Below are 24,028 nucleotides of genomic sequence, written 5' to 3'. Positions count from 1 at the left end.
CTTCCCCCTTGACAACCAACGCACGTTGCTGTGTAAAAGCAGACCGGGATAATGATTCCCAACTTCTTCTAACAGAGCTTTAAACTGGCGATCATTTAAAGCTCGGGCAACAATAAAGTTGACCACTCGAATGACCAGCGACATCACCTCACCAAGCTCCTGGCCACACGTCTGAGCACAAAGCGCCTCCTGGTGCAGGATGCAATGAAAACTTAGGATGGCTCTCTTTTCATGTTCACGGAGAAGCGCTACAAATCCTTTGTTCTTCCCCAACATACAGGGTGCACCATCAGTACAGACAGAAATAAGTTTATCCATCGGTAGTTTTTTTTCTTTAGCAAACTCCATGAAAGACGTGAATAAATCCTCTCCTCTTGTTGTCCCTTTCATTGGCAAAACAGCCAAGCTTTCCTCACGCAGTGTGTCACCTGCAGCATACCTGGCAATTATACTGCACTGAGATAGATGGCTAACGTCTGTTGACTCATCTAACGCGAGAGAAAAGTATGTCCCGGCGTTTATGTCCTTAATTTGTGTTTCCTCGACTTGATTTGCCATCATGATGCTACGATCGTGCACAGTTCTTGCTGACAGGGGCATGTCTTTTATTCGTTTGATTATCTTGTCTTTATTTGGGAAGTCATCAAACAGTTCATTGGCCACATCAAGCATGAATGTTTTGGCATACTCGCCATCTGTGAATGGCTTTCCATTCCTTACTATTGCCAAAGCACCCGCAAAGCTAGCGGAATTCCCGTCACCTTGCTTGGTCCACACACGTAGTTGCTGCTGACTCGTCTGCACTCTCTGCTGTAGCTCCTCGCATGCCCTTTTCCTGCTGTCCCCCGCTGGATATTTTGATGCAAATGAAGCATGGTGCGTATCGAAGTGCCGCTTTATATTTGACCGTTTCATCGATGCAATTTGATCATTGCATATTAGACATACCGCAGATCCTGCTCTCTCACCAAATGCAAATTCCTCTGTCCACGCAGCCTGGAATGCACGGTAATCATCGTCTTTTTTTCTTTTCGCTATCTTTTCCGTTACAAGGGTTGAAGCGGATAAACTAGTTGGCTATCTGATAAAATTGATTTCTTCACCTTTACAATGACGCGGACATGCTCGCAAGCCATTGGTTCCCGACCCGACCCACGGGTGACCCGTGACCCGTTAAATTTATCTTCAAAACTAATTTCTGTTTACTTTAAAATGACACAGTATTATTAAGAAATATCACAAGTATTTTAAAATCAGTCCCAAACTGATTTTTTTTTTTTCAACTCAAAATTGTCTGGGAGCCATATGCCGTCACCGGAAGAGCCATATATGGCTCGCGAGCCATAGGTTCCCGACCGCTGATCCAGAGCATGCATTTGTGCCGGTGTCGGCGATCGTTGTTCATATACGCACTCTTCATTCTCATCTTTCTTCCTAACTCTTACTCGGACAAGCAAATCCCCTATGCCATCCATACACCACATCCTCCCTTCCGTGGATGTTCCACGGGGTTCGGCTAGTTTATTACTAAAACAATAACGATTTTAAACCATTTTCTAAACATATTTCATTTTACTAAAACAATAACGATTTTAAACCATTTTCTAAACATATTTCATTTTACTAAAACAATTTTTTTTTACAATTTTCTCTTAAATTGATTCATTTGCATAAAAAAGAACAAACAACTGGGAATATTATATATGCGTGGATGAGAATGACGTCACGGCCCCGCAACCTTACACAGGTGCGACCATCCCCGACGTGCTGGTGCCGCTCTGGTCTCGATGCACCTGGAGCGCTCGGTGCGTCCTTGCGTTTCGCCTCCAGGTTTTGCAGTTTCTGGGTGATCTTACGTTCGTGACCACCTGGAGAGTGTCTGTTCGTGTGCTCCTCTGCCTCCCGCTTCGTGCGCAGTTTCCCGCTCCCTCTGCCTTGCTCTGGGGGTGAGGGAGGGTCGGCGGCGGTGCCATCGTCCTTTTTCACATACGGACAACCTTTGGCTTTGGGAATCGTACCAGGTGCAAACCATATGATATGCTCAACTTACCTGCCGTGCGGTCATTTATGTTGTAAAAGTCGTACTCGTCATAGTATTCGGCCTCGAACTCGCCAATGTCCATTTTGTTTAAAAACAAAAACTTTCAATAAACGTCTCCCAAGACCTTGGTGGTTCTCAAAACGAAGTAAACAGGGTCAGCTCTGGAGAATGAGGGTGGGCGTGGCTTTGGAGGCGAATGGGTGACGTAAAATCTACGAGTGCAATGTGATTGGTCTAAAATGTGGGCGTATTTAACTGGCTTTGTCGTGATTGCTCAGAATCACATAAACTTGTGGTGTTGTGAAGATGGTTCTATTTGCTGGAACGGACGTTCGTCGTGGAAATCCCGAAACACGTGGCACCAATTCACAATCCATATGGAGTGTCATCCATGGTGGACTCCAAACAATGTTCGTTAACTCTGTATTCAGACCGGGTGGCCATAGAAACGATCATTACATTCACAGCACGAACTTTCAGGTGACGTGTAACTCCTGATGTAAACAAACCGTTTCGTTCGACTCCACAAAGCACGACCGAGTAAAAGGAGATCGAGTTTGATATGCGGAGAGAAAACGGAGCCGCTTTGGAAGGTGTTTACATTTATTACGTACGCATATTTAGCGGAATATGACCCAGCTTTTACATTTATTACGTACACATATTTAGCGGAATATGACCCAGCGTTTATATTTATTACGTACGCATATTTAGCGGAATATGACCCAGCTTTTACATTTATTACACACGCATATTCTGCGGAATATGACCTAGCGTTTATATTTATTACGTACGCATATTTAGCGGAATGACCCAGCGCTTATATTTGTTACATTCGCATATTTGGCGGAATATGACCCAGCGTTTACATTTATTACATACGCATATTTAGTGGAATATGACCTAGCGTTTATATTTATTACGTATGCATATTTAGCGGAATATGACCCAGCATTTATATTTATTACGTACGCATATTTAGCGGAATGACCTAGCGTTTATATTTGTTACGTACGCATATTTGGCGGAATATGACCCAGCGTTTACATTTATTACGTACGCATATTTTGCGGAATGTGACCCAGCGTTTATATTTATTACGTACACATAATTAGCGGAATATGACCCAGCGTTTATATTTGTGACGTACGCATATTTAGCGGAATATGACCCAGCCTTTACATTTATTACGTACGCATATTTAGCGGAATATGGCCCAGCGTTTACATTTATTACGTACACATATTTAGCGGAATATGACCGAGTGTTTACATTTATTACATACGCATATTTAACGGCATGTGACCCAGCGTGTACATTTATTACATACGCATATTTAGTGGAATATGACCCACACCCACCACAATGATATTTGTCCCAGAAACGACCTTCATTACACTTCCCTTATTCCCATTTCAATTCCTTTCACGTCACATCACTACCGCTTTTTGCGAACGTAATAAATAGACGGCCAGCACACAGTATGCCATCCCACCACACGTAACATGACGACGTGGTATGATGAGGTTGCTCTCTGCTGTTGTACATGTGTGCTTCCCTCTCTCTCCCAATCTTGTCTCCCGCTCCCCTTATTTATATGTTTTATGTGTGTGTTTTTTTTTTTGTGATTAATGTTAGCTCTTACACGAGCCTCGATCTTGTATACAAAAAATAAAATAAAAAATAAAAGGTGTTCCATGAACTCTCTAGTTGTCTTTGTCCGAGGAGGTCCGGTTGGATATTATTTTTTCCATTACCAATGACACTAATGGGTTTTTTTTCATTACCTTTGTCAGGGAATTTGTAGTGGGGGACTCACAGGACTCCAATGACCGGACACAGGTTACAAAAGGTCTAGTTTATTAACTGTATTCACTTCATCCAATTACTAAAATGATACCGCATAATATAATGGATCAGGTTAACTCTTTTCGCTGGTCCTTCTCGTTCATCCGACACTCCCGTTCGGTCAGCGCTTCACGTAGCAAGTCCTGTCGACTCCACGTTTGCTCCAGTTTATATGGACGAACTGGACTTAATCCTCTGTCCGCTGAAACGTTAATCCTTCTTCCGCTGATGCCCCGAGGTCATGTATTGCACCAAGTCCTGGCATCAACTCGCTCCCCTCCTGCTGTGATTTCCATTTTCACAGTAGGAGGGTGTTCCAGCCTGGGGCTGTGACCAGGTGGACAAGAGATTACCATGTTCGGGCACATTCCTGACACTCATTTACGAACTCGGCTTTCACAGAGGTTGCAGGTAAAATGTATCTGCTTCGTTACCAGTCTTAATCAATAAGTTACCAGTGCCAATCAATAAGTTACACTGAATTACACTTCCACAATTCCCTCATCTTTTTGTTTTTGTTTATATTAACCATTAATCTAAACATCAATATAAGTAAACAATCAATCACTACAAGTAAACATCATTACAAGTATAAGTAAATAATCAATCACTGCAAGTAAACATCATTACAAGTATAAGTAAATAATCAATCACTGCAAGTAAACATCATTACAAGTATAAGTAAATAATCATAACTGCAAGTAAACATCATTACAAGTATAAGTAAATAATCAATCACTGCAAGTAAACATCATTACAAGTATAAGTAAATAATCATAACTTTGGTAATCAAATTCCCTTAGGCATACACCGTCATCCTGCAAGAATCACAAAACATTTCGTTGGTCATTGACTCCTTCCATATTGTTCAATCTATTGCATTTGCATCACAAATATATTTTCAAAACAACACTTCACCATCACCAAGATACAACAATTTCACTTCATTTTCAAGTTTTGTAAAGCATCTGCACCATCTGGCAAAAACGTTTGCCTCCACACAAATGTTGACTTTGTTTGAAAGGAAGGGCTGATCACTTGTGTTTGAATCCAGGTATGAAACATTTTCTCCTAATGTCTTCATAGCTCCTGCACTACTTCGTGTAGGATTTCGCTGTTGTGGTAACATTGCGGAGTCATAGACTGACCCTGCTCTCCTTGTAGCATTCTTGCCACTTTTTGCTGTAAACCATAGTAATTCCTGAACAAGGCCTTCACCCAGTTGTAGTCGACTTGCCTCCTCCCTCATTGTGAGTGGGCAGCAAGTATTGGTGTGACGTTGATTGGCCAGCAAGATGTGGAACAGGGATGCCGGATGCATCCACAATGATGTTGGGACCATGGTGTTCAGGTCATTCATGGTCCTTACCAGGAGCAACCAGCAGAATCGTGCACAGCTGTTGTGACAAGGGCACAGCCGTTTTTTTTGCAGCTCCATGCTGGTTCCCCGGACGTTGGTGAAGTAATAACATATGTCCCCGCATTTCACAGAGGTTGCAGGTAAAATGTCGTTGTCCTGCAACTTCTGATGTGGTGAATGTTCGAAGCCTTCGAACAAGAGTAAGTGATCGCCTTTCTTTCATATGTTGCAGTGTGATCCAGGCAAATGGTCACATAAATTTCCTTGGTGAAGGTAAGCATTCATCTCCAAGTTACACGGGAGAATGTCTTCATCATTCTTTGAGAAAGAGGGTGTATGCCACGATTAACTTCATTTTTTTAGCCACAAATTTTCTTTCTCGAACTTCTTCCCAATTCCGTTAGCACTCCCTTCAAAATGTGATCTCGTCTTATCCTTATGCTCAGTCACATCTGAATCTGCTTTCCACACACACTGAATCAGATAGGGTGCATCTTACCATGAAATCAGCATAATCATGTATATCTTCCGACAGTTTCACATTCAACAATTTGTTGTTTTTCCTTAACACAAAAAGTTATATTCATTTATATGCGTCACACAAATAATATTCAATCAGGTATGTATTTTATTACTAAACTAAGAATAGCATTGTATATGATTACAATCACAAACGGGAATACCTAATTCCCAACAACAATTTTCCCAAACCAACAAATTAAGCATAATGTATTATTACCATAATTCCTCTCCACTTTTTCTTTTCCCTCTTTTTTTTTTTTCCTAACCGTGTGTCACTCGTGGTGATATGAGTTCATTGATATTGTAATTGACACAACTCATAACATTGTCGTTATGCCATTATCTTAATTCTACTGTATTCATTTGCAACATCACTTGATTTAGTCTTTTAATCTCAGTATTTATGTCGCCATAAAAGTCTTCCTTTTCTGGTTCCACATTTCTTTCCTCATTTGTCACTTCATGCGTTATCATCGTGTTGTTGGTTACCTTATTCAAACACACCGTCACTAAGGCTTTCAAGCAAGCCACCACTAAAACAATTGCCAATATAACTACTAAACCAACAAACAAGTCTGCTACTCCTTGTATATATTCATACCTATGACATAGTTATATGTCGATGACATTTAACATTATATACCAAACTAACAAGCTTCCTAAAAGGTAAATAAAGAAAATCCCTTAATATGTAACATAATCAGATTATTTGTCTTACCCTGATCCCCCTATCTCCCGGGGTTGAACTCAATCCCCTGATCATGAGTGTAGTTGTGATACATTTTTTTTTTTTTCACTCATGCTGTATTAATATCAGCAGGTAATTGTATGTCATGTAGGCAAATAAATGTCACTATTCCAAGTAGGAATATCGCATGTTGAAAATGTAATGTTTATCAATGCAAGGGGTGTTAAAATGTAATTCAAATGACTGTAAATCACGACTATCATTTTTCTACCACTGAATGTTCTGCTGGGCTGCTAGGTGCAGCCTCATTTTCTGTGGGATCGTCCACCTTAGCCCCATGTGCTTGCTTGCAATGAGAGGCATGAATCCAACTTTCTATTTTGGGTCCATATTTGTTTCTATTCTTATCAATCTCCTATGGTTTATCAATTCGTTCCAAGATACCGCAACCAAAGGTTTTAACCAAAGCTCTACCAAACTATTTCCAATTTGAACAAAAATGCCAGTGAAACAATGATTTGAAGGATTAACTTCAAGGGGTCAATAAATTTATTCTATAGCCAGATCTAATTTTCCCATCCAATAGTTTGCCTTGCCACATGTCATATTATAACACCTTAATAAACCTTCGAAAAAATGTTTCCCATCTCAACAAATTTCCTTTTTTACAAATAGCCATGTGTAACTTACGTATTTAACTACAATTTCCTCTCAATTTGTTTGGCCTAACTGGCCGCAAAAGTGGCTGCCAGCATGCAGTACCGTTTTTTATCTACCAAGGAAGTGTTCCACACAAGACCTCTACCAAAATGTTGTTTGTAAAAACAAATCTGGGATTTCTGATTACATGGATGCACACTCTCAGGACATTTTCAGGCTGCTGTTAACAATCCACTACGATGACTTAATTCCTTTACCCACAATCAAATAATTAGTACAAATTGAGGATATTATCCCTATCACATTCTTTTATAGATTCATTATGTTGGATCTAATTTTTTCCAATAATTTTCCACTGCTGTAAGGCGGAACAATAGCTCTCATAAGTCTTAGTAATATCGTACTTAATTTGCCCAGCAGAGAATAATTTATTTACTATCCTTTCTCATCTGTTAACCAGTGACTTTGTTTAAACTCCAGAACTGAAAACCCACAATAGTTCAAACCAGCAAAATTTTCTTTACTATTTTCCCATATCATCTATGCCTAAAACACATCCATACATACAGCACAATTTATATGCTGATAAAATTCAAGTTTATATATATAAAATCCATGAGCAGAGTATTCTGGGAAGTCAGTGTAAGACCTCTCCCAAATTTGGATGATTTTGTACTTCCTCATTTCCTTTTATGAAGCTCATATCCATAAATAGATGTTATTCTCATATACATTCTATCAAAAATGGAATCCCAAAATTACTCACAATTTTACTATTAATTAATGGCTGCTCATAACCCAGCACATCAAATTTTTATATTCCATTTCCCTTGACAAAAGAGATAATGTTCATAATCAAATTATATTTCTATTTTATTTTACGGATTCTCTGGATATTCAATCCCATCCACATATCCCAATCCCATCCACATATAACTATCCATTTCCAGACAGGCACACTGTCGGTGTCAACAATCTTGTAAGATTGATACACAAAAACACACACACACATGCATTATGCATATTTGTTTGCGTTGGAACCATTATTTACAGATCAGATGGGTGTCAATTTTATTTCAATTTCATAAAATTTGTCAATCAAATTCAAAATGCTTATAGACAAATAAACCAAAAGTCCATTCTTAGAAAACCCTTATGATGTCACATTGAAATTACCCTTTCTGCCTTCACAATAATCTATCCAAATTTTGACTACACACCCATTTGCATGTCAGTCGACCATTGACCTATCAATCGTGCGGAACAATAGTCCGAAATTCCCACCTGATCATCATGTGACTCTTGTTACTTGGTTTGCCAAAAAATTGCAACGCAATTGTTCCAAACTTTGTAAATTTAAAATTGCTGTGCCCAAAATAGAAGATCCAATTTTGGCATTTGATCAATTAATTATTAATTTGTTTACAAGCAAAAAGAAAAAATGAATCATTCTTGCTCTGAAAACTTTTCAGACACAAGAATCATCGACAGTTATTCATGTTTGTCCAGTAATCGAATCTGTTGAGGCCAATCATCATTTGGGATTTGCAGCAATGAAGGCCTAATCATTGTCTGAGGTACCGGTAAGCACTGGTACCCTTGATCTTGGTTTGCCCCATGACCTTGTCTTCCTGTTGACATACGGACATCTTCTTCTCCAATGTCCCATCTTTCCACACTCGAAACACCGGTTTCTGTCGTTGTCTGATCTGTGCACCTGTGCACTTGTATTGCTGGGCTGCATCTCTACATCCCTGAGTTGCCACTGCAATCTCTCGTTATCTCCTGAAACACGAAAAAATTCTCTGTACCGTCCTTTTTGGGGAGACAACTGGAAATCAGATGGGACAACTGTGACTTTCATTCCTAATTTCGAGGGCAGTTGTGCATTTGTCTCCTCCACTGTATCCTGTATCCTTTTTATTTTAAGTTCTAGTTCCGTTATCCGTTCTTGCTGTTCCCGTTGTCTGGATTCACCATCCCAAAGATGGAATGCAAGCCAGTCTACCGTTAGATTCTGTCTCTTCCTGGCTTTCAATCTTTGTTCCAATCTTTCCAATCGACTTCGCTCAAATGTACCATCTCTTGGAAACTCCTCATCATGTCCCTTTGTCCACAAATACCAATTCTCGACCTGCCTTATAGCTTCTGCACCATAACGGTCGTACATATGATGTGTACAAGTACCTTTTTGTGGAATCTCTGGTTGTCCTTGTGTATTCTTGCAGGCTCCATTTCCCATACTGCCTTTTATCAAAGTAGCGTTGGATGTGTTGTAGTTTGTTCCTCTAAAGCTTCACTCGTACCTCCAGGAAGGGTCTCTCCACCTGTTCGCACGGTGATTTCCAGAGAATCTCCCTCAGCCGTGGCTTTTGCACAATCCAATCTCACAGATCAGTATTTGCAGATGAGCCGGAGGGTCAGTATGAAATGGGTGAATCCTCAGGTGTCCGCTCTGTTGACGGGGAAATCACACAATGGTAACCGCACATATATATCTGTATATAAACTCACCACCTTGCTCAATATTCCCAGGTTGTCTCCACATTGTTAATATCACGCAAAGATATCAAAGCTTCTTTCTTGAGACCGCATTTTCATCAATCAAACAATCAATATATTCAATTCAATTTATTCAGTTAAATTTATTCTATTAAATTCAATCAATTAGATTCAATCTCAATTAATTCATCAATATTCATCAATAAATTAAATTAATCATTCTGGATGACTCCTTGCATAAGCCCTTTCCCCAATGATGTCAGGACAGGTCCATCCATTGACCGTCACCTCTGGTTCGTACCTCATGTTAATTGATGAATCACCGTCCTGTCCTAGGGTCATATCTGACATATTTCCCCATTTTGCCTGGTCTCCACAAATTTTCTTTGCAACCACTAAAGGCAACTCATCCTTCATTCGTGAGACAGCCAAAATGGATGGCAGATATTAAAGTTCATTGGGAAAAATATCTCATCATTTTTTTTTTAATAGTATCCAAAATCTCTTGGCAATATAAATTTCGTAAAACTCCTGAAATAAGACTGTAAAATTCCTTCAATCATGCTAAATTTTGAAACTCCATCGCTTGTACCACCCAATTTATCCCATAGGGCTTGAAAGTTCTTTCCCAAGTTCATGCAATCATTCTGCATTTGAACCCTATGATATCATTCATAATAATCATCATGATTTTATAGTCATGGTCCTATCATAATCATCTATTTAAAACGAACATTTCCTTTATCACCACAGCTATGTGGTATAATCAACAATAGAATAAAACTGTACATAGCAACAGGCTACCTCATGGCCACTTAGTATACCTATTGACAATAAGTCATAACAATATCGAATAATCACTGAACAATTCAAAAATCGCTTCCCCTGCTCCAGCCGCAGCATCCGTGATATTTGTTTGCTCATTCACTATTCCTGATTCGTCATCAAGGATCTCCATCATCACACAGCGTACTTAATTCCGCATTCTAATGAGAATTCAACAGGATTTTACGACTCAAAGGAAAAGAACGAGCAGACCTTTTGCAGGATGATCGTTACAAAAATCGTTACATATATTAAAGTATTTATGATGTCGACAAATCATATCTTAATTCTTACAAGATTTTGGTTCTTTGAATAAATCACAGCACCGGGAGAACCAGCTCCAAAAATGGATCTTTGTGTTTATTCAGCACCCTAGTAATTGGTTCTTTGTGTACTAATTACACAGCACCCAGGCCCCGCTCATATGGATCTTTGTGCAGCGCTACACAGCACCTGAGCAAAAGGGGTTTCATCTACATTTTCCCTATCTGGTGTACCATCCGTGATATTTGTCTGCTCATTCACTATTCCTGATCCGTCATCAAGGATCTCCATCATCACACAGCGTACTTAATTCCGCTTTTTAATGAGAATTCAACAGGAATTTACGACTCAAAGGAAAAGAACGAGCAGACCTTTTGCAGGACGATAACTGGAATTAGTCGTGAAAATATATCCAAATACACAAAAATACACACCCACACAAATAAACAACATTTATTCCGTTTAACAGAACAAACATTTCCTCTATCATGACATGCATGTCTTCAAAATTATATGCCCAAGAGAAAAAGTAAAATTAATTAAAACTGCGGGCAGTGATAATCCGGGGACCATACCGCTCCATCCTGATTGGACGGGTGCGTGCTAGAGTCGTTAATAACGACAGTCCAGATCCGATTGTTCAAAATTTCAACTCAATCGATCGAAAAATGAACGCAGGGATGCATTTTAAAGGTGCAGTGGCACTAACTGAGTTGCCACGAATATGGCCACGAAATTGCCAATATGGCCATCACAAAATATTTTCCTTAATCAATTGGCTCATAGCATAACCAATCTGTAAGTATTTCATCCGAAGATGTATTTCTGAGGACTTTTGATTAAATAAGTCATTTATAAATCAACGAGTTAATTTATTAAATGATTAATCAATAAATTAATATTTTCCTTGACAGCCACATCCCTTGGTCAGTGTCATGTCCAAATATCAGCTTCCTTACTCAAAAGGTGCCTGAGTTAATGTAATGTAATTACTGTAATAAGATTACTGCAATTACTGTAATGATTACTGTAATTACTGTAATTACCGGAACTGTAATTACAGTAATTACCTCAGGTAATTACTGTAATGTAATTACTGTAATGTAATAAGAAATGTAATTAATTAAATAAGTACTTCATTAATCGTTAATAATGAAATAATTCCTGAATTCTCATTCGATTCACTTGACATTCGAATGTCCCCAAAACGTTGGAGCAAAACGTTGCAACAACGAAAGTGAAACGTTGTAGCGACGTTGTGGAAACGTCAGCAAAACCCAACATTCAAATGTTCACAAAACGTTGGAGCAAAACGTTGCAACAACGAAAGTGAAACGTTGTAGCGACGTTGTGGAAACGTTAGCAAAACACAACATTTGAATGTTCCCAAAACGTTGGAGCAAAACGTTGCAACAACGAAAGTGAAACGTTGTAGCGACGTTGTGGAAACGTTAGCACAACCCAACCTTTAAATGTTCACAAAACGTTGGAGCAAAACGTTGCAACAACGAAAGTGAAACGTTGTAGCGACGTTGTGGAAACGTTAGCAAAACACAACATTTGAATGTTCCCAAAACGTTGGAGCAAAACGTTGCAACAACGAAAGTGAAACGTTGTAGCGACGTTGTGGAAACGTTAGCACAACCCAACCTTTGAATGGTCCCAAACGTTTCGACAACAAATGGTCACAAGTCATTATCACATTGCAATGACCTCTAAACATTCCTAAACCAATATCCCATTAAAAAATCCCATTAAAATCCCATATTTTGTCACCCTTTGCATTGTAGAAAGCAATTAATTCCATAACTTAATATTACTTCAATTTATATATACTAGGGCGTGCCCGCACGTACGTGCTCGCCCGTACGTGCTTGCAAAAAAACATGCGTGCAAACAACAACAACAAAACTTTGAAACCACGTGGCAGTAACGACCACAGAACCACCCTCCTATTTGCATGGAATGGTTTGGTCCATTCGCAAAGCCAAAACGAACGACCACAGAACCACCCTCCTATTTACATGGAATGGTTTGGTCCATTCGCAAAGCCAAAACGAACGACCACAGAACCACCCTCCTATTTACATGGAATGGTTTGGTCCATTCGCAAAGCCAAAACGAACGACCACAGAACCACCCTCCTATTTGCATGGAATGGTTTGGTCCATTCGCAAAGCCAAAACGAACGACCACAGAAACATCGCCATTAATATCTATTGTAAGCGTGCCAAATCAATAAGTATCAATTTTTTCTATGAGCCTCGACCAGAGAGTGGTTGCTACTCACAAAACACTCGTCGCTAGCTGTTCCATTGTCTGCCGATTCCCACTCTGCTGTTTTTGTCTTATAATCTCCAAACAAGAACAGTACACATTTCCTGTAATTATCTCTCATAATCAGGATAAATTTGGAACAGCCCTTAAACTAACATCAAGCAGATCAATTTTTATATTTTATGCAATTTTTTTTCTCCATCGCCATCTTTCATCATAATTCTGGACCGGCATGAGGTGGGATTGTCTGTCATAAATTTATTTGTTGATCGAACGAGTTTTAATTTGTCTAAATCCGACCAGTCGTTCCCAAGATATAAGCCTTTTTGTCGCAATACCATAATCAGAATAAATTTGGAACAGCCCTTAAACTAACATCAAGCAGATCAATTTTTATATTTTATGCAATTTTTTTTTCTCCATCGCCATCTTTCATCATAATTCTGGACCGGCATGACGGGAAAACTGAAAAAAAATTATTTATTTAAAACGGGTGTACACGATTGTACACGTGTACGGACGGACCTTACCGAACCGGCAAACAAGTCGCTTCATGCACATCAGTGGTGCGTTTCTTCGTGGCGCGTGTCAGAAGAATTACACAGCGCAGGAAAAATACGTATTTACAGAAATCGTTAAAAAAAAAACTCGGATAATCGCTAAAATCGTTGTGGCCGGTGTACCATATTGGAAATATATATATATATAAATATAATTCCGTTTCCCGGTTCCCTGTCGCTCGCCGAGCGCCGAGCAAGTCAAGTGCTTCGAACAAGTGCAAAAAAAAAAGTAGTACTTTATCCGTGTGCGGGTGGGTAAACGAGTGTACCGGCCTTACACGTCCTGGAAGCAAGCGGTCGCAAGGTGCACACTTGCTCCGTTTGCTTCCAGGTCACAGTAAGGCCCTTTAATAACCAGCGCAAAAATACGTATTTACAGAAATCATTTAGAAAAAAAACGAATAAATTGCTACAGTCGTTTATCGAAATCCCATTCGTGATGGCTCACGCCACCTATATCGCGGCATCGGTGCGCAAAGAAGCCCCAGACCACCTGCTCCCCCATGTATGTACCCATAACTTCCAAGTTCGTAAATCATATTGGACCAAACAAGACACACTCACCTTTTAAAGAAGACTTGTTTGTGTGTACAATTGATGTCAGCGGTGCCTCCAAGATTGTCAGGGAATTTGTAGTGGGGGACTCACAGGACTCCAATGACCGGACACAGGTTACAAAAGGTCTAGTTTATTAACTGTATTCACTTCATCCAATTACTAAAATGATACCGCATAATATAATGGATCAGGTTAACTCTTTTCGCTGGTCCTTCTCGTTCATCCGACACTCCCGTTCGGTCAGCGCTTCACGTAGCAAGTCCTGTCGACTCCACGTTTGCTCCAGTTTATATGGACGAACTGGACTTAATCCTCTGTCCGCTGAAACGTTAATCCTTCTTCCGCTGATGCCCCGAGGTCATGTATTGCACCAAGTCCTGGCATCAACTCGCTCCCCTCCTGCTGTGATTTCCATTTTCACAGTAGGAGGGTGTTCCAGCCTGGGGCTGTGACCAGGTGGACAAGAGATTACCATGTTCGGGCACATTCCTGACACTCATTTACGAACTCGGCTTTCACAGAGGTTGCAGGTAAAATGTATCTGCTTCGTTACCAGTCTTAATCAATAAGTTACCAGTGCCAATCAATAAGTTACACTGAATTACACTTCCACACCTTCCTTATTTTCATTTAAGAATCGCGAGATGGAATCTGGTGATATTACGAAAAACGTTCCGTCATTATTTAACTTTAACCTTATTCTTAACAAACAGGACTTAAAGAAGAAAGGAGGAGGGGAGGACAGAGCTAGTGGGCACATAGTTGGATGGGCACAGAGTTGGAAGGTTGTCGGTGGGCAAAGAGTTGGGAGATGGGGTTTGCAGACTTCATTAAAGGGGAGTGGGGGATTGAGAATTTGGGGTTGGATGGCCATGGGTTGAGGACTTTAAGTGGGGGGGCATTTGAAGGCATGGGGTTGGTTGGGGGAGGAGTTGGACTCTGTGGTTGGGAGGGGGAGAGTTGAGGGTTCTGAGGTTGGCAGGGGGGAGTTACTTGGACTCGAGGTTGGGGGGAGGGAGGGGTGGTTGTGGACTTGCGGTTGGGGGGGACAGTTGAAGACGAGCCACATTTTACAGTACGGTGAATTTATGCAGGGCCTACTAGTTAGTCTCACTCCGAAGAGGTTTCGAGACTATTGTAATGCCCGTGCCAGACTGTCTGTCGATCTGCCTGTGTGTCCACGTCTATATATCTCTGCAACTGCTCACCTTCACTCCTTCATTCCTCTTTTCTCCCGCCTCTGGAACAAACTCCCACACTCCCTTCAATCCCACTCCTCCCTCCAGGTCTTTAAAACGGCTGTTCACCACCATCTCTTATCTTCCCCCATCCAGGACCTTGATCTTTTCTACCCCCACTAATTAACCCCAGATCCACCTTGTTTGTAATTCCAACTTCTTTCCTGGAAGTCCTGGCAGTGTCCATATGTTTTATGCCTCTCCCACCCCCTTTCCCATGCCTCCCCCCCAAAGCCCTCTCCCTCCCACAGATCTCTCGATGTCTCCATGTCTCTCGGTTCCTGCTCTCAAATGTTGTGTTTGTGTCCTTCCCCCTCTCTCCCCATCTTGTCTACCGCTCCCGATGTTATTTGTTTTATGTGTCGGTTTGTCGGTTATGTGTCGGTTTGTCGGTTTGTCTTTCTGTGTGATAAATGTTCGCTCTTTCACGAGCCTCGATCTTGTATACAAAAAAAACCCAAAAAAAAACCGTTTGTCTCATCAATGCAAAACTTTAAACATTGGAAGGATTTCCCCTGGAGAATATTTTATTGATAACTGTCACAGATCACACGGCATGGCAGCCATATTGGATTAAAGGAAAAAAAAATTGGACACCTCCAAAACCTCTCAACAACAAAAAAAATGAAACTTGGCATATGTCGTCAGCCCCCCACGGGGTATATGCAGGGTGTTTCAAAAAGATTGATCCAACTTTGACTTCCTGTCATTTCTTTGTTTTTTGACCTATACCGTTTTCCTTTTCAGGGTTTGGTGGTGTTATCGTCGTATTTGTTCCCTGGGATTTCTAGCTCCGTAGCTCAACTAAGCCATTGACAGTGGAGCAGAAGACAAAAGTGGTCAAATCAACAACATCAACAACCACAACAACATTTTCTGGGGGGCAGAACCACCTTGGGAGATCACTGAGAGGTACCTGAAAGGGCCTAAGGTGACATGCTTCTGCACCTTCAATGCCAATGGGTAATGCTAGGGCCTTACTGGTTTGAGAATGACAACAGCAGGACGGTGATGATCAACGGTGAGCGCTACCGGGCCGTGCTCCAGATGTTCCATAATGATCGAGCCCAAAAGGTCACCCCAAACCAGCTCAGCATGACCTGGTTTATGCAGGATGGTGCACCCCAGCATACAGCTGGTGACACCATCACTTTCCTGCAGCAGCTCTTCAGAGACCACCTCGTTGTCCTGGGTAACGCTCCTGACTGGGCACGCCATAGCCAGACTTGAACCTTCTAGACTACTGGTTCTGGGGGGCTGCCAAGGGCTCTGTCTACATCAACCGCCCTGCCACACTGGATGATCTGAAGCAGGTGGTGTCAGACTACCGCCGGGCAGTGCCACATGAGACCTACAGGAAAGTTGAACAGAACTTTGGAGTCAGGGTCAATGCCTGTCTGAACCGCGGAGGGGCACACATCGAGAACGTCAATTACAAGGATTTTGCGTAGATGCCAATTTCAGAAAACTTAGCTTTGATGAACTGTAAGGAGGAACTGCATGACCCAACGTCCAACGTGCTCACACCTGGAATCGGAAGACATCAACAATGGTGTCAATGGGCCTCCAAGAAGACCAGACCAATTCCTACCCACGGTCCAGGCAGAAATTAGTAACATGTTCATGGTGCCGGCGATAACTCGTCTACTCTTCATGGACGTCATGGTGGGAAATTTAGCGTCCATAATACAGATCCTCCAGTTTATTGCTCATTCGAGGGACGGTGCACAAATTGTTTCACCCTGCATGCAAAACACCAGGGTGAGAGCTAATGGCTGGGTTGAGATTCAAACCCAGGCGAGTAAAGTTGGGAGTTTTGAACCTCGACCTGCCACATGTCTTAATAATATGATCCAATAGTTCCAGTGATTCAATGTGATGATGCAACGGCTTTTATAAAGTTTCCACTTTGACCATTTTTACCGCTCAAGCAGGGCATGTGTACATGAGTGGTGAGCATATTTAGATATACATAAAACCTTGTATCAAAAATTGCACTTTCAACTCAAATATTCAGCCGTTTGTGTCATTTTTGTATCGAATGCAGAACTTTATTTATCTGAAATCAATAAAATAATTTCTCCCCTCCACCACATTCCCCTTCTTCAAATGACATCAAGTTGTCAGTTTAATTTCAAACACACAATGGAGTGGCCTTCTCTTTCTGTTCCCTCAATACATTTGGCTGTAAGAAGACAAATTCTGTGAGGAGTAAGGAGGGGGGGGGGGGGGGGGGGGTGAGCAGGTAACCTAATAAATATTCACTACCTCCATCATCACGGTTTCAGCAGCTTGGCCTCCTTAAAGACTCACGTTTGAGCCTTCATCCACATGTTTGAACTTTTTGTCCAGGTAAAGGTGTCTGTGCCCAAGGCAGTAAATCACAAAGATGATGGTCACCTGTGGTGAGGGGAAAGAAAAGTGACGACCAATCTGAAATTGAGATTGATGTTTAAAAACCTGCTTATTACTGTTCAATCATACATTTGTCTGCAGAACTGAGCTGCTGGTTGCATCATTTCTGGGAGAGTGTGTGCTACCGATGACACTGCACGTGAGGGATTTGTTCAGGGTATCGACAGCGTAACTCGATGACTCGGAGATACCAATGTAGAACGTCTAACGTGGATCATCAATCAATGTGGAACGTTTAACATCGACCAGCAATGTCCCCTCTGACACATTTGTAGCCATGCCTGTGCAACACCAGAGTGGTAGTTTCTAATCAGATCAGCAATTTAACCCAGGGTAGACTGTGCAAAGGTGTGTGCTACCTTCCAGCTACTCTGCTACCCCATTTATATTGCTACCTCTGCCACTGAAGGTTGGACGGAGGTTATGTATTCACCCGCTTGCCCGTGAGCAGGATATCTCAAAAAGTTATGGACATATTCAGGCAAAACTTGTTGGACACATTGGGTATGTGACAAGGACGAATTTATTAGACCAGCACACGCATCACACACTCCCTAAGGGAACGACAGGAAGGGTCGTGTTGTTATCCTCTTTGGAGTATATAGATTACAGCAGATCTGGGCTGGGGTCTGTTAGTCTGTGGGGACGCGATAAGCATGTAATGCCTCAAGAATCAAGAACAGTCAAGAACGACCGAATGTATTGCGGTTAAACAGACAGACAGACACCAAATAGCGTATTTTTGTACGATTTTAGTGAATATCCGAATCCGGACACCGTACAATTGTTTGTAATTCTTCACAATTGAGAGATATGGTCAAAAACGATATATAGCACGATATCTCAAAAAGTTGTGAACGGATTCGTACGAAGCTGGGTGGTTGAGTTGGGTAGGTGAGAACAACAAGGTGATTCGATTTTGGTTTAGGTATGGATGTAGATATGACCGATCAGTGGTCAACAAAATGTAAACTGTTCAGCCAGGCGGAGGTATGCGCTCTACCATGTGACGTCCTAGTTACCTCCACCACCAAAGGTGGATGGAGGTTAAGTTTTCACATCTGTCTGTGTGTCTGTCTGTGAACAAGATATCTCAAAAAGTTGTGGACGGATTCGGACGAAATTTGGCAGGGAGGTAGTACATGTGAAATGGACGAAATTTGGCAGGGAGGTAGTACATGTGAAATGGACGAAATTTGGCAGTCAGGTAGTACATGTGAAATGGACGAAATTTGGCAGGGAGGTAGTGCATGTGAAATGGACGAAATTTGGCAGGGAGGTAGTACATGTGAAATGGACGAAATTTGGCAGGGAGGTAGTGCATGTGAAATGGACGAAATTTGGCAGGGAGGTAGTGCATGTGAAATGGATGAAATTTGGCAGGGAGGTAGTGCATGTGAAACGGACGAAATTTGGCAGGGAGGTAGTGCATGTGAAATGGACGAAATTTGGCAGGGAGGTAGTGCATGTGAAATGGACGAAATTTGGCAGGGAGGTAGTACATGTGAAATGGACGAAATTTGGCAGGGAGGTAGTGCATGTGAAATGGACGAAATTTGGCAGGGAGGTAGTGCATGTGAAACGGACGAAATTTGGCAGGGAGGTAGTACATGTGAAATGGATGAAATTTGGCAGGGAGGTCGTACATGTGAAATGGATGAAATTTGGCAGGGAGGTAGTGCATGTGAAACGGACGAAATTTGGCAGAGGGGTAGTGCATGTGAAACGGACGAAATTTGGCAGGGAGGTAGTGCATGTGAAACGGACGAAATTTGGCAGGGAGGTAGTGCATGTGAAATGGACGAAATTTGGCAGGGAGGTAGTGCATGTGAAATGGACGAAATTTGGCAGGGAGGTAGTGCATGTGAAACGGACGAAATTTGGCAGGGAGGTAGTACATGTGAAACGGACGAAATTTGGCAGGGAGGTAGTGCATGTGAAACGGACGAAATTTGGCAGGGAGGTAGTACATGTGAAATGGACGAAATTTGGCAGGGAGGTAGTGCATGTGAAACGGACGAAATTTGGCAGGGAGGTAGTGCATGTGAAATGGACGAAATTTGGCAGGGAGGTAGTACATGTGAAATGGACGAAATTTGGCAGGGAGGTAGTACATGTGAAATGGACGAAATTTGGCAGGGAGGTAGTACATGTGAAATGGACGAAATTTGGCAGGGAGGTAGTGCATGTGAAACGGACGAAATTTGGCAGGGAGGTAGTACATGTGAAACTGACGAAATTTGGCAGGGAGGTAGTGCATGTGAAACTGACGAAATTTGGCAGGGAGGTAGTACATGTGAAATGGACGAAATTTGGCAGGGAGGTAGCACATGTGAAATGGACGAAATTTGGCAGGGAGGTAGTGCATGTGAAACGGACGAAATTTGGCATGGAGGTAGTACATGTGAAACTGACGAAATTTGGCAGGGAGGTGGTGCATGTGAAATGGACGAAATTTGGCAGGGAGGTAGTACATGTGAAACTGACGAAATTTGGCAGGGAGGTAGTACATGTGAAACTGACGAAATTTGGCAGGGAGGTAGTACATGTGAAATGGACGAAATTTGGCAGGGAGGTAGTACATGTGAAATGGACGAAATTTGGCAGGGAGGTAGTACATGTGAAACTGACGAAATTTGGCAGGGAGGTGGTGCATGTGAAATGGACGAAATTTGGCAGGGAGGTAGTGTATGTGAAATGGACGAAATTTGGCAGGGAGGTAGTACATGTGAAACGGACGAAATTTGGCAGGGAGGTAGTACATGTGAAATGGACGAAATTTGGCAGGGAGGTAGTGCATGTGAAATGGACGAAATTATTAGATTTTGGTGAAGATATGGATTCGGATCCGGGTAGTATAATTTTTAAAGTGATTCTTCACCATTGGGAGATAGGGCCAAAAATTATACATAGCAGGATATCTCAAAAAGTTATGGACGGATTTAGACGAAACTTGGTGGACAGGTTGTGTGTGTGACAAGGACAAACAGATTCGATTTTGGTGAAGATCTCAATATGGATTCGGATTTGAGAATTATTTAATTTATAAGTGTTTCTTCACCATTGAGGGATCGGGTGAATAGTGATATACAACATGATATTAAAAAAATTTATGCATGACTTGTGACTAAACTTGGTGAATGAGTTGGTTAGGTGACAAGAACAAGCGATTCGATTTTGGTTCAGGTCCGAATCCAGATCCGGCATATCATTGGGATACAAAACATTGGGATGCTCTACCAAGTGCCGTTCTAGTTTAGCATGCTTTCACTTCAATATGCATTGCTTTAGCTTTGATAACTTGGCAATTATAACCAAATATAAAATAAACTCAAATAATGTGCGGATTTACTTACCCCACCAAGCAAGGCAATCCCCGAGGCAATGTTTAGTACAGTCGGGACAATTCCAAATTTGCGAGCCTGATGAGAGAATGTAAATATGTGAAAGAAAATGTAAAACAATTATCCAGTTTAACGTCCATCCGATGGACGGAGCAAACATTGATATTTATCCCTGCATGTTAATCACCAGGGTAACAGTTTACAACAACAAACAACAACAACATGCATTTTAAGGCCATGTTCCCTGCTAGAGCGGGGGTTAGCCTTGCGGTCCCCATGACAATCTTCTCCATTTTGCCCTATTTTCTGCATCTCTCCTTGTTAACCCCCTTGCCCGCATTTCTTCTTCCACCATCTTTAGCCAAGTCTTTCTCGGTCTTCCCCGTCCTCTACTTCCTTCTACATTAACTTCCATCACTCTTCTCAACCAGTCACTTTCATCCTTCCTCAATACATGACCAAACCATCTCAACCTGTTCCTCTTCACAGCATCAATCACAGGCAATATTCCCATCATCTTTCGCAATTCATCATTTGTCTTCCTCTCTCTCAACGATACTCCGCACATCCATCGAACCATTCGCATTTCCACCCTTTCCAGCCTTCGTTGCTGCTCTACGTTCATTACCCATGTCTCGCTCCCATAAATCATAACACTTCTCACACATGCAGCATACACCTTTCCCTTCAGCTTCAGCGACACTCTCCTCCTCATCAGCATGCCACTCAGTTCCCGAAACTTCTTCCATGCACATCTCACTCGAGCAACCGTTGCCGAGTCTGATCCACCTTCTCCATTCAGCATGTCTCCGAGGTAGCAAAATGTTTTCACACCTTCCAGCTTCACGCCGTCTCCAAGATCCAACTCAACATTTCCTCCATCTGCAGCTCCCTCTGTGCACACCTTACATTTGAATGTAGCTGCCACACTGGTTAATGACCCTCTCAGACCACTACATTTTTGATGAACCCACTCAGCACACATTGTACATTGAATGGAGTTCACTCCGACACCCTTCCTGCACACAGCACACGGCCACTTCCCAGTTCTTTCCACCTCACCACATGCTTTACCACTTGCCATCACCTTTGTCTTTCCGATATTCACCTTCAGACCTTTTGTCTCCATACATTCCTTCCACTTGTTCATCTTTTCCTTCAGTCCATCCATACTTTCCGCAATCAACACCAGATCATCTGCATACAACAACTCCCACGGTAAACCCTCCTTTACGGTCTGAGCCAGCACCTCCATCACAGCTACAAATAGTAGTGGACTTAGTACCGACCCCTGATGCACTCCCACCTTCACCTCAAACTCACCACTGTTCCCGTCCTTTGTCCTTACAGCTGTGCGTGCTCTTTTGTACATTGCCATCACTACTCTGATCAACCATTCCTCCACTCCTAACTTCCTCAATGCCCATGTCAATACTTTGCGTGGAACCCTATCGAATGCTTTCTCCAGATCAACAAACCCAAAAAACAACTTCTTCCTCTTATCCATGTACTTCTCCTGCAACTGCCTCACAATGAAAAGCGCATCTGTCGTTCCTCTTCCTGGCATAAATCCAAACTGCATTTCGTCGATCTTCACTTTCTTCCTTATCCTCCTCTCCAACACCCTTTCCAATACCTTCATTCCATGCTCCAATAACTTTATCGCTCGGTACGGGCCACACTCCAGAGGGTCACCTTTCCCCTTGTATAGAGGGACGAGGGTACTCAGTTCCCAATCCACTGGAATGCGGCCTTCTTTCACCACCAGATTACAGATCTCTGTCATTCTCTTCACACCCCAACTTCCTGCTGCCTTCAACATATCTCCCATAACTCCCGTCGGCCCTCCCGCTTTTCCACTCTTCATTGCTTTTATCGCTTCCTCAACTTCCTTCTCAGTTATCTTCTCTGCCGGTCCTAAAACTGGGTTACTCTCTATGTTGCCATCCCATTCATTCTCTGTATTCAACAGCATTTCCATATATCTTTTCCATCTTCCTTTAATTCCATCTGGGTCGACAACGATTTGTCCCACTTCATCCTTCAAGCAACTCACCCCCATCACATCACACCTCTCTTTCGCTATCTGCTTTGCAATCCTGAATACTGCTTTCTGACCCTCTTCCGAATCCAAGCGTTCTCCGAACATTTCCCTACATGCCTCCTGCGCCTTTGCTACCTCTTTCTTTGCAGCCTTCCTGGCTGCCTTATAACTTTCATGCTCTGCTGTTTCTGCTCCCGTACCCTTTGCCTTCTGCCACTCTTTGAACTTCTTCCTCTTCTCGTCAATCCTCTTTCCAACCTCAACATCCCACCACCATGTTTCCGAGTGCCTCGGTGGTCCTTTTGTCCATCCACATACCTCACCAACGGCTCCCAACAGACTAGCTTTCATTGACATCCAACCACTTTCAAGCTCAACCACATCATCCTCTACCCTACTCAGCCTCTCTTTTAATGCCTCCCTTACTGTCACCTCTTTCAACCTCCACACCTTCATTCTCGGTTGGTACTTCACCCGCCGAGCTCTCCTCGCACCTTTCACCCTTATGTCGCAGACAACCAAGTGGTGCTGTGAAACAGCCTCCTCCCCCGGGATCACCTTTGTGTCCCGGAGGTGCCCCCTATCTCGCCGACGCACCATCAGGTAGTCAACGGTTGTCGTCGACCCACCTGACGTGTATGTAACAAGCTTATTGTCCTCTTTCTGGAACTGAGTATTACAAATCAACAAATCAGCTCCATCAGCAAACTCCAAAATCCTTTCACCTTCTCCATTTCTCACACCATATCCGTAACCCCCATGAACTCCCTCAAAACCATCCATACTCCTTCCCACATGTCCATTCAGGTCTCCTCCCACCACAACAACTTCCTCATCTTTCACGTTTTCCATCAGCTTCTCTATCGCACACCAGAACTTGTC

The 24,028-nt window shown here is 42.2% G+C and overlaps 2 protein-coding genes across 3 annotated transcripts in view; both read right to left on the bottom strand.

Moving 5' to 3' along the window:
- The window catches only part of LOC144893261 (nuclear protein 1-like), a 6,070-nt gene extending 3,844 nt beyond the window's left edge, over positions 1-2,226 (bottom strand). Inside the window, exons 1-2 of the mRNA XM_078783149.1 lie at positions 2,051-2,226; positions 1,744-1,940 (exon numbers count right to left, since the gene is read on the bottom strand). Coding sequence (XP_078639275.1) covers positions 1,744-1,940; positions 2,051-2,123 — 270 coding nt within the window. The 5' untranslated portion in view covers positions 2,124-2,226. The remainder of the gene's footprint in view (positions 1-1,743; positions 1,941-2,050) is intronic.
- A 13,621-nt stretch (positions 2,227-15,847) lies between these two features.
- The window catches only part of LOC137432364 (P2X purinoceptor 4-like), a 31,061-nt gene continuing 22,880 nt past the window's right edge, over positions 15,848-24,028 (bottom strand). For both annotated transcript variants that reach the window (XM_078783137.1, XM_078783138.1), the window contains exons 11-13: positions 21,115-21,180; positions 17,657-17,743; positions 15,848-17,545 (exon numbers count right to left, since the gene is read on the bottom strand). In XM_078783137.1, the coding sequence (XP_078639263.1) occupies positions 17,516-17,545; positions 17,657-17,743; positions 21,115-21,180 (183 nt within the window). In that variant the 3' untranslated portion in view covers positions 15,848-17,515. The remainder of the gene's footprint in view (positions 17,546-17,656; positions 17,744-21,114; positions 21,181-24,028) is intronic.

This window comes from Myxine glutinosa, chromosome 8 (genome assembly GCF_964187855.1).
Source record: "Myxine glutinosa chromosome 8, kmMyxGlut1.1, whole genome shotgun sequence".
In the NCBI taxonomy this organism is placed as follows: Eukaryota; Metazoa; Chordata; class Myxini; order Myxiniformes; family Myxinidae; genus Myxine; species Myxine glutinosa.
This window is presented reverse-complemented; position numbering and strand designations above follow the sequence as displayed.